Genomic DNA, 14,982 nt, shown 5'->3' on the forward strand with positions numbered 1-14,982 from the left:
GATGAGAGCACACCAATCAGAGCAGCGGTGTGCCCCAAGCCAGCCCCCACTCAGTGGCCGCTGCGGTTAATAGGGGCGGGATGGGACCGGAGCTGGCTCGGTCGCAAGGGGGCGCAGTGTCCTCCGGCGGGGGCGAGCCAGGTGACGTCACGCCCTGGACGAGGCTGGGCACCCGGCAAGCTACCCTTTTTGGGATCAGCGGTCTCCACGCTCCGACCCGGGTTGGTTTGAGCCTTTGGCGCAGGCTTCAGATCCTCCAGCTTCCCACAATGCCTTGGCTGGCGCTTTTGCCCTCAGCCCTGGCAACGGCCGCATAGCCACCCACAGAGGCCGGGACTCTGCGGCTCAAGACCGGGACTTGGAGGAAGTTTGTCCCTCTGCGCGATCCGGCGTTCTGAGGTCGTTGCTAGGCGCCGACGTCCGCTTCTTCACATCTGATTGGACCTCACTCAAAGGTGAGGCGGGGTTTTGCCGGGCGCGCATGCGTGCAGCAAAGGATGGAGGACTCCGAACCCGAGCGGAAGGTGGGAACGAGGCTGGGGTCCGCGAGGGTGGCGAGCGACGGCGAAGGCGGCGGGGTCCGGGCTTAACTTGTGTGTATCTGTAGCGGGCTCGCATCGACGAGGCGACTGCCGCCGGAAGCCGCTCCGAGGCAGAGGATGATGATGAGGACTACGTGCCCTACGTGCCGCTGCGACAGCGCCGACAACTGCTAGTAAGGGCCCCGGGTCGGGGGACGAATGAGCGCAGGAGATGGGGGGTTGGCGGCTGGATGGGGGGTGGCCCCCAGCCTGCGGAGTGAGGTGTCAGTGCATGGCAGGCGAGGACCTGGCGACCTGATCTGAGGGGTGGGGCAACTCTGCGCCTCGGGGCACAGAATTCTCTCCCAAAAGCCAGGGTCCTGACTCAGGCCCCTAGACCCGATGCCCCACTCTTTGGGCTCGGCCCTGAGGGGCGCTGGTGAAACCTCAGCTCCAGAAGCTGCTGCAGCGAAGGCGCAAGGGAGCTGCGGAGGAGGAGCAGCAGGACAGCGGCAGCGAGCCCCGGGGAGATGAGGACGACATCCCGCTGGGCCCTCAGTCCAACGTCAGCCTCCTGGATCAGCACCAGCACCTCAAAGAGAAGGCTGAAGGTGGGCTGGGCAGCAGGCGGGAGGCTCAGCTTGGTGTTCTGCTATGGTGTCTCTCTGACACCTGCTGCTGCTTTTGTCAGCCCGCAAGGAGTCTGCCAAGGAGAAGCAGCTGAAGGAAGAGGAGAAAATCCTGGAGAGTGTGGCTGAGGGTCGAGGTATGGTTGTAGCCAGGGCAGAGAGCAGATGGCCTGAGCCTCCTCCCCCGACCGCAGGCATGCTATATCTCGAGGGGCCTGGCTTCAGGGGAGCAGGAGCAGCACTGAGCCACATCTTTCTCCTCAGCCTTGATGTCAGTGAAGGAGATGGCTAAGGGAATCACATACGATGACCCGATCAAAACTAGGTACGTCCTACCAGTCTGTGGAAGGTCAGTCACCATCACTTTGGACAGTATGTGGCTGAGATTGGCAGGGATACCACAAAGCCAGCTATGCCGGGGGGCTGTTTTGACCCTTACCACCCACCCACAGTTGGACACCCCCCCGTTACGTCCTGAGCATGTCTGAAGAGCGGCATGAGCGTGTACGGAGGAAGTACCACATCTTGGTAGAGGGAGATGGTATCCCCCCACCCATCAAGAGCTTCAAGGAAATGAAATTTCCTGCAGGTACCTGGGAACTGGGAGCCGCACCACACTTTAATGGTGGACATCTGTGAAGTTGCCTTCTAGCCCCTCTCAAACCCAGCACTGGCCCCTCCTGCAGCACTGGCCCTCACCAGTGGGGATGGAGGGATTTGAGACTGGGTATTTTTAATGCTCCTCTTTCAGTTGCTGCAACTGTGATCTTTACTAATCTCTGCCATTAGGGAGCTTTAGTGGGCAAGTGACAATGGCTTTAAGCAGACCTGGGTGTGAATCCTGCCTCCACTTTGCCTAGAAGCCTTGGACAAGTCTGTCTGTCCTTCTCTCTTTCTCGGGGTCTCAGTTTCATTTGTAACCAGAGGGGCATAGTGCCAATTTTATAGGCCTTGGGGTCCTGATAAAGTATCTGTGAGACATAACGATGATGCCAGGGTTTTTTTCTATAGCCATCCTGAGAGGCCTGAAGAAGAAAGGCATCCACCACCCGACCCCCATTCAGATCCAGGGCATTCCCACCATGTGAGTGTGAAGCTGGCGGCCCTGAGGAGGGTGGTGACGGGAGGAGCGGGTGCTCCATGAGAAGTGGTCCCTGTATTCCGCAGAACCTGACCCTCAAGCCTGTCTTCTGTCAACAGTTTGTCGGGCCGTGACATGATAGGCATTGCCTTCACGGGTTCAGGCAAGACGCTGGTGTTCACTTTGCCTGTCATCATGTTCTGCCTGGAACAGGAGAAGAGGCTACCTTTCTCTAAGCGTGAAGGGCCCTATGGACTCATTATCTGCCCCTCGGTAAGATAGGCTGGCCTGGAGGGCAGGGCACAATGGAGCCACCTTCTGGTGCCAGCCACTGCTCCCGTCCCTGCAGCGGGAGCTGGCCCGGCAGACACACGGCATCCTGGAGTATTACTGCCGCCTACTACAGGAGGACAGCTCGCCGCTCCTGCGCTGTGCGCTCTGCATCGGGGGCATGTCTGTCAAAGAGCAGATGGAGACCATCCGACAGTGAGTACAGGCACCCCCAAGCAGGGGTCTCCCCAAAGTCCCGAGACAAGCTAAAAACCCTTTGCTCTAGCTATTTGACAGACCTTTGTCAAAGCCTCCTGTAGTCCAGCCCTCAAGGAATTCCCAGTCTAGTGGGGATGTCAGCTAGGGTGGGAACGAGAGATGTAGTAAGTTACTGTGGAAACACTGCAGATGGAACAGGAGCATCTGGGAAGTCAAGGGGTCAGGGTGTTCCAGGGAGAAGGCACAGAGGTGGGGGGCCCCGGGTGTCCAGGAAGGTCAGGATTCTTCATTGTGGTCCATCCAGGAGGCTGGACCTGTGCTCTTTCCACACAGTATGGTCCCCGACAGACATCACTGGGTGTCTAGGGTCATGGACAGACCAAACCCAGGCCCTGTTTCATAGGCATTGCCAGTCTGAGAGAGGATGTAGACACGGGAAAGACGAATTCAGTGTACCAGGAGAGTGAGCCCATTGAGTCCTCCAAAGGGGGGCAGGAGCACAGGCTGAGGCCTCTGTGAAGATGCAGGACAGCCCTCTTGGGGGCGAGAGGAGGGGCCTGGGAGAAAGGGGAAGGGTATGCCAGGCAGAGGTGACCACTTGGCTGGGGAAGAGCTGTGGAACAGAGCAGTAGTCGAGAATGCTGCAGTGCCCTCCAGGAGAGCTGTGTGCTGTCCACAGGGCAAGGTGGTGGCAGTGACAAGGAGGGACAGGTGAGAGACAGGAAGGAAGCTGGAGGGCAGAAAGGGGTAGAGTGATGGCCTCTAGGTAGGACTGAGCAGGTGGCCTCGACCTCAGGATCTCTCCTCGGTCCCCAGTGGCGTTCACATGATGGTGGCCACCCCTGGGCGCCTCATGGATCTGCTGCAGAAGAAAATGGTCAGCCTGGACATCTGTCGTTATTTGGCCCTGGACGAGGCTGACCGCATGATCGACATGGGCTTCGAGGGTGACATCCGTACCATCTTCTCCTATTTCAAGGTGCCCTTCCGCAAGTGGCCAGGACACTCCTGCCACCCTACTCCTGCATACCACGTTCTACTCTGGGGGGCCCTGAGGCCCTGCACTGCCCACCCGCTGTCCCAGCTGCTCAGCCTCCCCGGCCCCCACGTGCCCTCAGTCCCAGCCCTGTTCTTCCCCAGGGCCAGCGACAGACCCTACTTTTCAGTGCCACCATGCCTAAGAAGATTCAGAACTTTGCCAAGAGCGCCCTGGTAAAGCCTGTCACGATCAACGTGGGGCGAGCAGGAGCTGCCAGCCTGGATGTCATCCAGGTGGGCAAACACTCCCCGTGGGCAGTCTCACCTGGGAGGGCTGGGTCTGGCCAGGCTCCCTTGAGGCTGATTGGAGCCAGGATCGGGGAGGGCCACCTTGTGGGCACTAGTGGTTCCATTCACAGGCCTGGCCTGTAGCAGGATGCCGTCTTATGGTGCCCAACCCTTGACAAGAAGCTTCTGGTCACCTAGCCGGGACTGGGGGGCCTGTCCTCTGGGGCAGGGTCACGGCTGGTGAGCCTGTTCTCACGACCGCCTGACCTGATCCTGGTGGTGGCAGGAAGTGGAATACGTGAAGGAGGAAGCCAAGATGGTGTACCTGCTGGAGTGCCTGCAGAAGACACCGCCACCCGTGAGTGCCTCCAGCCAGGCTGGCCCAGGGCAGCGTGCTGGGGGAGGTTAGCAGGGGCACCCAGCGGTCAGTCCCCGTGACAGGAGGTGGCCTTTCCGGACAGGTGCTCATCTTTGCAGAGAAGAAGGCAGATGTGGACGCCATCCACGAGTACCTGCTACTCAAGGGGGTCGAGGCCGTGGCCATCCATGGGGGCAAAGGTCAGGGTGGTGCCTGCACAGGCGTGAATGGACCCCGCTGCCAAAGCAGCCCCTCATCTTCTCCCTTCCCCTGCCGGGCTGGCCTGCCACTCCTCCCCAGACTCCTGCTATCACTCTAACAGCTCCTGCCTGACCCTTCCCAGACCAGGAGGAACGGACCAAGGCCATAGAGGCATTCCGGGAGGGCAAAAAGGATGTCCTAGTGGCCACAGATGTAGCCTCCAAGGGCCTGGACTTCCCCGCCATCCAGCACGTCATCAATTATGATATGCCTGAGGAGATCGAGAACTACGGTGCGGGGCTTGTGGGGGCAGGGGGCGCGGGCTAGGCCCCAGCCCTGGGCAGTTGGCCAGAGGCTCTGTTCCCTCTCTCTGCAGTGCATCGAATCGGCCGCACTGGGCGCTCAGGGAACACAGGCATCGCCACCACCTTCATCAACAAGGCCTGCGGTGAGTCTGCCACCAGGGCTGCCTCAGCCATCTGCCGGGTCCTCTACCTGTGACCACCTGGGTCCTGGCTACAGGGCCCAGGGTTGGACTTCATGGTTCCCCGCTGCCCCCACAGACGAGTCAGTGCTGATGGACCTCAAAGCCCTGCTGCTGGAGGCCAAGCAGAAGGTTCCACCTGTGTTGCAGGTGCTGCACTGCGGGGACGAGTCCATGCTGGACATCGGAGGTGAGGCGGGGTGGGAGACACTGGTTCAGTGAGGGCAGGATGGGAACCTCACGAAACGAGTCCACACCACCACTCAGTGGACTGGAGGTCTGACGGGAGGCCGAGGTCTGGGGCATGGAGCCTGGCCCCCTCAGCGTGCTGACCCTCCCTCCCCACCCCACTCCACATGCCCCCAGGAGAGCGTGGCTGTGCCTTCTGCGGGGGCCTGGGCCATCGGATCACCGACTGCCCCAAACTCGAGGCTATGCAGACAAAGCAGGTTAGCAACATCGGCCGCAAGGACTACCTGGCCCACAGCTCCATGGATTTCTGAGCCGTCTGTCATCCCGCCTCCTCTTCATGGGGCCTCCGTCCTTGGGGCTCCAGCTGCCTCCCACACACACCAGCCCCGTGGGCAAGAAGCCAGCATCCTTGGCCCAGCTGGCCTGGGTTGGGCCAGGCTGGACCTGGCTGCCTGCTCCCCATGCCCCCCAGAATTACTATTTTTGCCCCCCTTTACCCCAGCTACCATTAAAGCACAAGCCTCTCTGATCTCAGTCTCCGTTTCGCCTCGCCTGCCCCCTGCTTCCTGGGCAGGTTCAGCCTCTGACCCCCGAGGCAGGGCCTTGGCGTCTCCCACCACCGCTGCCAGCACTCAGCCTGCCCGTACTCGGCTGCAGAAAGAGCTGCCTAACTGGGGCCCCGCTCTGGGGGCTTAGGGCATCTCCTCTAGGCCACCTGGATTTATGACTCAGGGAGGGACCACATTGGGGAACGAAGGGGAAATGGTCGGTTGGGTTTTCTGGTCTTTCTGGTTGGCTGTTACAACCTCCAGCTCTGCCACAGCCTCCCTCTTCCTGTCAGCGTGTCAGCTCCTGGGGCTTCTCCTGGGGCCCCGTGGGAGACGACTTCCTGTCTCAGGCCACCTGCTAACCCAGGCTCCCAGTAGGAGCACTCTGCTCCATTTGCTGAGAGGGCAGCAGATGCCACAGGACTGTCACCCAGGCCACGAGCACCCACTGACCCCACTCTGTACCCAGCCATCTGCTGAGCTCCCAACCTAGGCGAGCTAGGCAGAGGCCCACTGGGAAGCTCCCAGCTGAGGCGGATGGACTGTCCAGCTGTGAATAAACGTGGGCGGCAGCCACGAGACTGCTGGCCAGTGGGCTGGGATTTCACCGTCTGGCAAGGGGCAGGCAGAGAGCACTGGCTTATCCCACAGGACAGCAGTTGCTCAAGCCGTGTTTGTCACTCAGTGTGTGGCCGTGGGCAAGTTACTTAATGCTTCTGAGCCTTGATTTCCTCATTGTTGAAATGTCAGTAAGAACGCAAAGGACATGATGTCCGAGGCAGCTGAGCCACGGCGGTCATAAAGCTGGGTGGACAACCCTTGGAGAATCTTACACCCCATATGTGACCTCCAAACAGTATTCCTCAGCCTGATTACATGTTCGCTCCCAGAGGTGGCACTGAGTGGATGACATGAGGCTGTCCCCAGAATTCAAATCCACACACATAGCCTCGATACTGAACTCTAGCAAGGCATGGGCAAAAAGTAAGTCCCCAGCAAAAAAAAGCTTAAAAAGAACATGTGAGCTCTCCAGGGGTCCCCGCTGGGTGTGCGCCACCCACACGCACCACTCACATGCCTGGGGCTGCACCACGCGGACGGGGGCCTTTGTGCTCTCAGACAACATGGGGCAGTCAAGGGAGGCCTCCTGGAGGAAGAGGGCCCAGTGCCCTGAGCAGCACAGTGGTGAGGTGCCCTGGAAGGGCTGGGCTGGGCTGGGGGATGTGGAGACCAGAATACTCGGCACCTTGAGTGCTGGGCTAAGGAGTCCAAGCTAGACTGTAGACTCAAGGGCATTGGGAGCCAGGAAAGGTTTAGGAAGTGGAGAGATGGGCTGGTGTGGGGTTGGAGGAGAGGGCCGCCTGGGCCCAGGTAGGGCTGCGGTGCAAAGCTGAGATGCTGGCAACAGACAGGGACTATGAAGATGAAGAGGAACAAGTGAACATTAGAACTACTTCTGGGATGAAGATAAGCAGAACAACCAGGACTCCAAGTGGGAGAGCGAGGAGTTTGCGGGTCTGGCTAGAGCAAGGCCCTGGGGCGGCGGCAGGGCTGTGGGGCTGCCTGGCCCTAGGGTACACAGCTGCCACAGGAGGGGGAGGGGTCAGCGCTCATGACTCGGGAGCCAGCCTGTGGTCAGATGTTCACACCCAGCTGACTGGGCAGGCACGGGTCATCTGCCCTCAGGTGGTCTGAGGCCCCTGCCAGGCACTAGTGGGCACCTCGGGCCAGCTGGAACCCCCAGGAAGAAGTAAGTGATGTCCACCACCCCCATCCTAGCTCCTTTACTGAAGACAGGGCTCCCCTCCCCCCAGCCCCAGCTGCCTCTCTGGACAGAGGGAGGGGGAAGTGGCCAGAAGGGGAAGTGTGAGGAGTTCCCCTCGGCCTGTCACCAGTCTCCTCAGGCCCTTGGAGTGGTGGCCTTGGGGCCCGGCTGTGGCTATGGAACTTCTGGAGACCCCCGTCAAGGACGGCATCCTCTACCAGCAGCACGTCAAGTTTGGCAAGGTGGGGACCCTGGCTGCCAGGCAGCCGCCTAGTCAGGTCCGGGCCGCTGCTCCAGCCTAGAACAGCCTAGCAGGACCCAGGGGCATGGGGGAGGGAGGCGGGGGGTGGGGTCAAAGTCATGGGTAGGATAGTGGAACAGAACCAGTTCTTAGCCTGAGCGAATTGGGCTGAGTGGGCCTTTTTGAGAGTCTGCTTCATTTACAGATGGGGAAGCCAAGACCAGGGAGGGTCTAAGAAGGCAACCCTTGGGGCAGGGCAGAGCCGAGAGGCTGGTTAATCCAGCAGCCTTCCACTCCATCTGCTAGGGGCACTGAGGCCCCTCGAGAGGGCTGAGGGCTAAGCTGGAGGAGCCCCCGGAGGTGGACCCCCATCCTGCAGGGTTTGGCTCCTCCCAGCCCGGTCCCGGCGCAGCAGGCCCTGCACACCCACGGCTCAGCTGCAGCTGCTGCCCAGGCAGATAAACCGTCTGTTTCCTTTGCTCGGCACTATTTGCATGTTTCCTTCCTTGCCATCATGAGACGAAGGCCTCCCTCCCACCCCAGCCCTTGTCCCATGGCCCAAGTGACCTTTTCTTTGCAGGGGGAGGGGCCACCCCCATAACAGCAGTGTCAGGTGGTCTGCTCCAGCCACTAGATACTTTGCAGACTTTCCCCAGGAGAAGCCCCAGACTCATGTTTTCATGACCTTTTCCGAAATGGGGACACTAGAGCTTATGGGAGTCACAGTTAGGAAAGCGTGGGGTGGATCTGAACCCAGAGGTAACTGACCCCAAGCACAGACTCTTCCCCCTGCCGGGCTGGCTCTGACAAGACATCCTCTGTGGCCTGAGGAGCTGAGGGAGGCAGAGGCCAGCCTGGGTGGCCAGGAGTGTTTGCTGAGTAGCTTGTGCTGGGCTGAGCTGCAGGAAAACTATCACCTGAGGGTCATCTCCCACATCTTCATCTCCTGCAGAAGTCCTGGCGGAAGGTGTGGGGTCTGCTTTATGCAGGAGGCCCATCAGGCGTGGCACGGCTGGAGAGCTGGGAGGTCCGGGATGGTGGCCAGGGGCCAGCGGGTGACAGATCTGCAGGGCCTGGCCGGCGCGGGGAGCGGAGGGTCATCCGCCTGGCTGACTGCGTGTCCGTGCTGCCCGCCGACGGTGAGAGCTGCCCCCGGGACACTGGTGCCTTCCTGCTCACCACCACAGAGCGAAGCCACCTGCTGGCCGCACAGCACCGCCAGGCATGGATAGGCTCCATCTGCCAGCTGGCCTTCCCGGTGAGCACAGGGCGGGTGGGCAGGGCATCCAGGGCCAGCCAGGGACACCACCTCACCCCGTCTTGTTCATCTCCATGTTAATTCACATCCCACCACTCAGCAAGTACCTGCCAAGCATCTACAAGCCTGGGAAACAGCCCAGTAGCCCATAGAACAAATCTCGGATGGTCACGGGTGCTATGGAGAAAATGAGAGGCTGGGGGAGACCAGGAGTGAGTGGAAGGACGTTACACAGGATGGTCCAGGGAGGTGTCTCAGGAGAGGACAGTGCACCTGAATCCCAAGGACAAATAACCCACCAGACACAGATCTGAGAGGGTCTCCTGAACAGAGCAGCAGCATGCGCAAGGGCCCTGAGGCCGGGAAGAGCTTGGTGTTCAAGGGGCAGAAAGGCCAGTGTGGCTGGAGGGTACAGAGTGGGAGGGGGCCTGGGAGGAGGCAACTGTGGAGAGTTTGGTGGGAGCCAGCTGAAGTTGCCCTGGGCTACTTGTGGAGTTGGGGGTTTTATTCTCAGTGAGAGAAGCCTTTGGGGAGTTAGACCCAGAGACTGAGAGTTTTAAAGCTTCACAGGGTCTGTGATGAACCAAAAGGAAATGAGTGGCGGTTCCTCAAAAATTAAACATACAGTTACCATATGACCCAGCAATTCCACTCCTAGGCATATACCCAAGAGAAATGAAACAGATGTTCAGAAAAAACTTCTATGAAAATCTTCAGGGCAGCATTATTCACAATAGCTCAAGGATGCAAAGAACCCAAATGTCCATCAGCTGATGAATGGATAAACTTAATGTGGTCTATCCATACAACGGAACATTACTTGGTCATAAAAAGGAATGAAGCATTGATACATGCTACAACATGTATGGACCTCGGAAACAGAGTCACAAAAGCCAGACACTAAAGGCCACACATTGTATGATTCCACTTACATGAAATATGCAGAACAGACAAACCCATAGCAGCAGAAAGCAACTAAGTGGTTTTTGGGAGCTGGGGGCCAAAGGAATGGGGAGTCAGAGTTAATGGTACAGTGTTTCCATTTAGAGTGATGAAAAAGTTCTAAATTTAACCACTTTAAAATGGTTAAAATGATAAATTTTATGTTGTGTATTTTACCACAATTCTTATAATTAAAAGGAAAAAAAAAGGAAATAAACAAGAGCAAGGAGACTGGTGAGGAAGCCGTTGCATTTGACCCTGGCCATGGTACCGTGGGCCAAGGTGGTCGTGGTGGAGATGTGCAGGGCCAGAGCCTGTGGGATGTGGCGGGGAGATGGGGAAAGAGGCCTGGGGGAGGAACAAGTGGCCATTCACTCATGGGTCCCACCCTGAAACTCCTGCTGTCAGGGACACACACAAGCCAGCCCCGGCCCTGGCCAACTTCAAGGACAGTGGGAGACAGCCCCTTGGTTGCGCTCTGCTTTACAGCTCTCAGCACCCTTAAGGGGGAGTCGGTGGGGACTGCAGGTGGGGAAACAGGCTCAGAGGTGTGCTTGGGGGGTGCAGTGTGTCAAGGGCAAAACTGGGACTGGCACCTAGGTCCCTTGCTTGTCACAGAGTCCTGGGTTATGGACCCCAGGGAAAGAATGTGGGAAGAGGAGTGGAGGGGCTCAAACCTCTGACCTGGTCTCATCCCCAGGGCACAGGGGAGTCCTCCTCAGGATCAGGGGAGGCCGAAGCTCCCAAGAGGGGCCCGGTCCCCATGGAGGAGAACTCCATCTACTCCTCCTGGAAGGAAGGTGAGTCTGGGAGGTACAGGGGCAGCCTCAGCCCCGGCACACCCAGGGCTGGGATCTTTCGGGGGACCCAGGGGACTGCGCTTGCTGCCCTCACGGCCCCCTGCCTGCAGTGGGCGAGTTCCCGGTGGTGGTGCAGAGGACAGAGGCTGCGGCCCGCTGCCAGCTCAAGGGGCCCTACCTCCTGCTGCTGGGCCAGGACGCCATCCAGCTGAGCGAGCCCGCGAGCCCCCAGGCCCTCTACACCTGGCCCTACCGCTTCCTGCGCAAGTTCGGCTCTGACAAGGTGAGGTCCCGCCCGGGCAGGGGGCGGGGGGCGGGGTGCCCGGTCCCTCAGCCCCTGACACCCCGTGCCGCCCGCGCCCAGGACGTGTTCTCCTTCGAAGCCGGCCGCCGCTGCGCCTCGGGCGAGGGCCTCTTCGCCTTCAGCAGCCCCCGCGCCCGCGACCTGTGCGGGGCCGTGGCCACGGCGATCGCCCGCCAGCGGGAGCGCCTGTCCGATCCAGCGCGGCCCCGGCCCTGCCCCCTGCCGCGGGCCACCTCCCTGCCCTCGCTGGAGCCGCCGGGAGAGCTGCGCGAGGCGCCGCCGGGGCCCCAGGCGCCAGGCCCCCGGAGGGCTGGCGCGGCCGACGCGGGGCCCCAGAGCCTGCCGCCGCTGCTGAGCCCCGCGGCCCCCGCCGAGCCGGTGCTCTACGCCTCGGTGTGCAAGCGGGCCAGCGTGCCCGCGGGCGCCGCCGAGCACCTGTACGAGAACCTGCGCCTGCTGGAGGCCGCCGGCCCGCCGGCCAGCCCCATCTACCACAACAGCCAGGACCTGAGCTGGCCCGGCCCGGCCTGCGACAGCAGCCTGGAGGCCCAGTACCGGCGGCTGCTGGAGCTGGAGCTGGCCGACAACGGCGACAGCGACGAGGCGGGGGGCTCCGCCTGCCCCGGCTCCCACACGGGCTTCAAAGCCAAGCTGGTGACGCTGCTGAGCCGGGAGCGGAGGAAGGGCCCGGCCCCCTGCGACAGACCCTGACCCGTGGCAGCGGGAGGAGACGAAGGCGCTCTCCCTGGAACAAGAGGGCGCGAAAACCGTGGACATCTGCGGACACACCCCCACAGCCACTCTGGCCTGGGGGGACAAGGCCGGCTGCCTGGGGAGGACCCCTCAAGTGCCCTGCCAGCCCCCCAGTGTATAGTGTACAGATCTGCTAATAATAAAGCCCTTTAGTTCCCCTCTCAGCCCACCTCGTGTGCCACAGCCCATTCCTCCTTAGTAGGGCTCCTGGCAGTGGCGCCCACGGGTCCACACAGACGCTCAGTCACAGGCGTGGCAGCAAACACCAGGGCCCTGTGCTGGGTTCCAGGGATACATATGACCTGGACCTGACTTCTGCCACCAGTAGGCTCGAGTCCACTTGAACAGGTGGGTGGGGTGCAGATAATTATAGATCCATGTGGTCCTGTGCAGCAAAGGTGACTCTGATAACTGGGTAGAGGGAGAAATGAGGCTTGCTGATGGGAGAGGTGCCCTCTGAATTGAGTGTGAAGGGCAGGCAGAGCTTCACCAGGCTGCCAGTGAGCCCCAGGGCTTTCCAAGCTGAGGGTAGGCACGGTGGGTGCATAGAGGAAGGAAGATCATAGACCAGAGGGCTACAAGGGGCTGAGGAAAGGGTTGGCCCAGCATAAGAGGCCTGACCATCCAACAGTGAGCTTGGTCTCATCCTCACGGAGGGATGCAGCCAGACTAGCGAAACAGCGTGGAGGCTGATTTGGAGGGGCCGGAAAGCCCTAGCTGGGGAGGAGTTGGGGTGAGGGAGGGGCAAGTGGAAGGGACTTCAAAGACCTGCACACCCTAAATACTCCCCGCTGAGACTCAGAAATGCACAGACATTTCTGGGGAGAACTAGCCCTCAGTCTCCATCTTAACTTTCAAGGATAAAGACCAAATTACATACCAGGCATGCATTCATTCGAGTTTTGTTTTTTAATTTTACGATTTTATTTTATTTTATTATTTTTTTGTGGAGGTAGGTAATTAGGTTTACTTACTTATTTGTTTATTCATTTATTTACTGATGGAGGTACGGGGGACTGAACCCAGGACCTCATGCATGCTAGGCATGCCCTCTACCCCTGAGCTATACCCTCCCCCCTCATCTGAGTTTATCGCATACCTACTCTGTGCCAGGCCCTGGGGACGTGGCCATGTTCAAGATAGCTGCAGTCCTGTTCTCAAAGAGCCCACATTCCAGAGGGAGATAACGAGTCTCCTGAAGACTTTAGTGCCTGCCTTACTATCCTCCCTTATGCTGCTCCTGTCACCATCCCTGGGCCTCCATGCACACAAGCATCATGCCCCCAAGGACCTGGCCTCCTGGCTGCTTGACCTCAGCTCCGCCTCAGCTGCCCACACTGTTGGCACATCCTGAATGTTATCTTTATGACAATGACACCCTATCGTCACTTGGCAGTGATGCAATCTTATTTCAAGTGTGTGCCTCTGGCTACCTCCTTCTCTCCTTCCAGCCCACTTCCTCTAGTCTCGCCCATATGGCTCCTATCCAGCCGCATCGACCTACAGCAACCCCTTTCCATCTGCACTACCCCAGCCCCACGACTCCATCCCTGTCCAACTTGGAGTCTGCACTCCACCAATGGAATCAGCCCCTCCCCTTCTCCTCTACTTTCATCCGATTTGTCGGGCAAAGTCCTCAGCCTCAGGTGAACCCAGCTGTCTTCCGTGTCAAGGCAGGAGAAATTCACATAACCAAGTAGATGGCAGTCTCTTTAACAATGTGATCTCAAACCTCAAACAGGTCGGCTCTCCACGCTGCCCAGAGATCCTGCATTCCAAAGTGGCTGCTTTTATCCTCCCCCAGACCCTCATATCTTCTTCCCTCCAGCCCTGACCATTCTCACCTTGTATTTTTACTTGCGAAGAGGCAGCCAACAGAAGTGAACACCATTGGCTTCCCACCACCTCGTCTACAAGAGCACCCACATTTGTACCATCTCCCTCCTGCCCTACAGCAGAACAGTGTCTGTTCCCACCTCCTCTCACCTCCCCACAGCTTGGCAAACTGAGCTGTGTCCTCCTGTTAATTCCTTCACCAATATCATCATTTCCAGCCACACACAAACATACTCCATAATTTCACGTCTTTAAAGGAAACCTACCCTGATCTCTCCTCCTTCACCCACCTCCCCATTTCTCTGTTCCTCTTCACAGCAAAACTCCTCAAAAGAGTTGATTACTCTCATTTCTACTTTCTCATCTCCCATCTCCCTTACACCAACTCCTGTCTCCTGGTGGTCCCCATGACTCCATTACATCACTCTCATCAGGGTCACCTATCTCCTTGTTCCCCAAAACAAAGCAACCTAGACCCCCTTTGTGACCTGGGATCCCCAGCTTCTCAGCAGCATTCCATACCCCTCCTTGAAACTTGGTCTTCACTTGGTTTTCCTCTTCCTTGCTGGTCTCTCCTTCCCAGACTCGGCATTTCCTCTGCCAGAGTTCTGGCGTCAGACAGTGTTGCTCAACCCTAGCTGCCCATGGAATCATTTGGGAGCCTTTAAAAAATGCCCATACCTGGGCCCACACTCAGTGGCTTGAATTTCATCAGCCAACGTGGGCCCTGGGCACCACTCTTTTCAGTTCCCCGGGTGATTGTCGTGGGCACCCAAGGTTGAGCACCACGGTCCTACGTAACCCAGGGTGGTCTCCAGGTCTCACGGCCCATCTAAATGCTGCCAACTCCTATAGGTATAGCTTCAATATAGATCTCTCCCAAGCTCTAGATTTAAGAATCCAGCTGCACACTAGACTTCTAGATGTCTCAAAAGCATCTCTGAATGTAATGTGTGAAGGAAGATTGTGGGGAAGGAGTACTGTGCAGTGCTGTCCCAGGTTGTCTGTGGCCACAGAAGATGAAGCCTGGAAAGATGCTGGAGCCACGGGGAGGTAGATTTCAGCCCCACTTATGGAAGATCCTTCTGACAAGTAAGGTCTTTCCCTGATCAGGCTGCCTGCCACAGAGCAAGCTAAGGACAGGAGTTTCCTTCAGGGTGCCTACAGCAAGGACCCCTCAGCCCCACAGTGGCAAGCCAGTGCTTGCCAGCTCCGTAAATCTCTGGAGGTTACCCAGGGAGTCAGGGTCTTGGCCAGAACTAGAATCCAGGACTCTGGGTCCCCAGTCTGGCTTGGTTTTTTTCCTCACAAATC

At 58.8% G+C, this 14,982-nt stretch overlaps 2 protein-coding genes across 2 annotated transcripts; both read left to right on the forward strand.

Moving 5' to 3' along the window:
• The first annotated feature begins 423 nt into the window (after positions 1-423).
• Positions 424-5,755, forward strand: DDX41 (DEAD-box helicase 41). Its single transcript, XM_006175748.3, has 17 exons — positions 424-524; positions 608-715; positions 973-1,132; positions 1,213-1,287; positions 1,415-1,475; positions 1,603-1,739; positions 2,162-2,234; positions 2,351-2,504; positions 2,581-2,717; positions 3,537-3,699; positions 3,861-3,992; positions 4,273-4,344; positions 4,448-4,544; positions 4,688-4,837; positions 4,922-4,993; positions 5,109-5,219; positions 5,396-5,755. The coding sequence occupies exons 1-17, from the start codon at positions 498-500 to the stop codon at positions 5,530-5,532; spliced, it is 1,866 nt and encodes a 621-aa protein (XP_006175810.2). The 5' UTR covers positions 424-497; the 3' UTR covers positions 5,533-5,755.
• Positions 5,756-7,343: 1,588 nt separating this feature from the next.
• DOK3 (docking protein 3) lies at positions 7,344-12,001 on the forward strand. Its single transcript, XM_032464972.1, has 6 exons — positions 7,344-7,519; positions 7,665-7,776; positions 8,728-9,033; positions 10,676-10,775; positions 10,886-11,058; positions 11,140-12,001. The coding sequence occupies exons 2-6, from the start codon at positions 7,711-7,713 to the stop codon at positions 11,788-11,790; spliced, it is 1,296 nt and encodes a 431-aa protein (XP_032320863.1). The 5' UTR covers positions 7,344-7,519; positions 7,665-7,710; the 3' UTR covers positions 11,791-12,001.
• Positions 12,002-14,982: the final 2,981 nt, after the last annotated feature.

This window comes from Camelus ferus, chromosome 22, assembly GCF_009834535.1.
Source record: "Camelus ferus isolate YT-003-E chromosome 22, BCGSAC_Cfer_1.0, whole genome shotgun sequence".
NCBI classification, from domain to species: Eukaryota; Metazoa; Chordata; class Mammalia; order Artiodactyla; family Camelidae; genus Camelus; species Camelus ferus.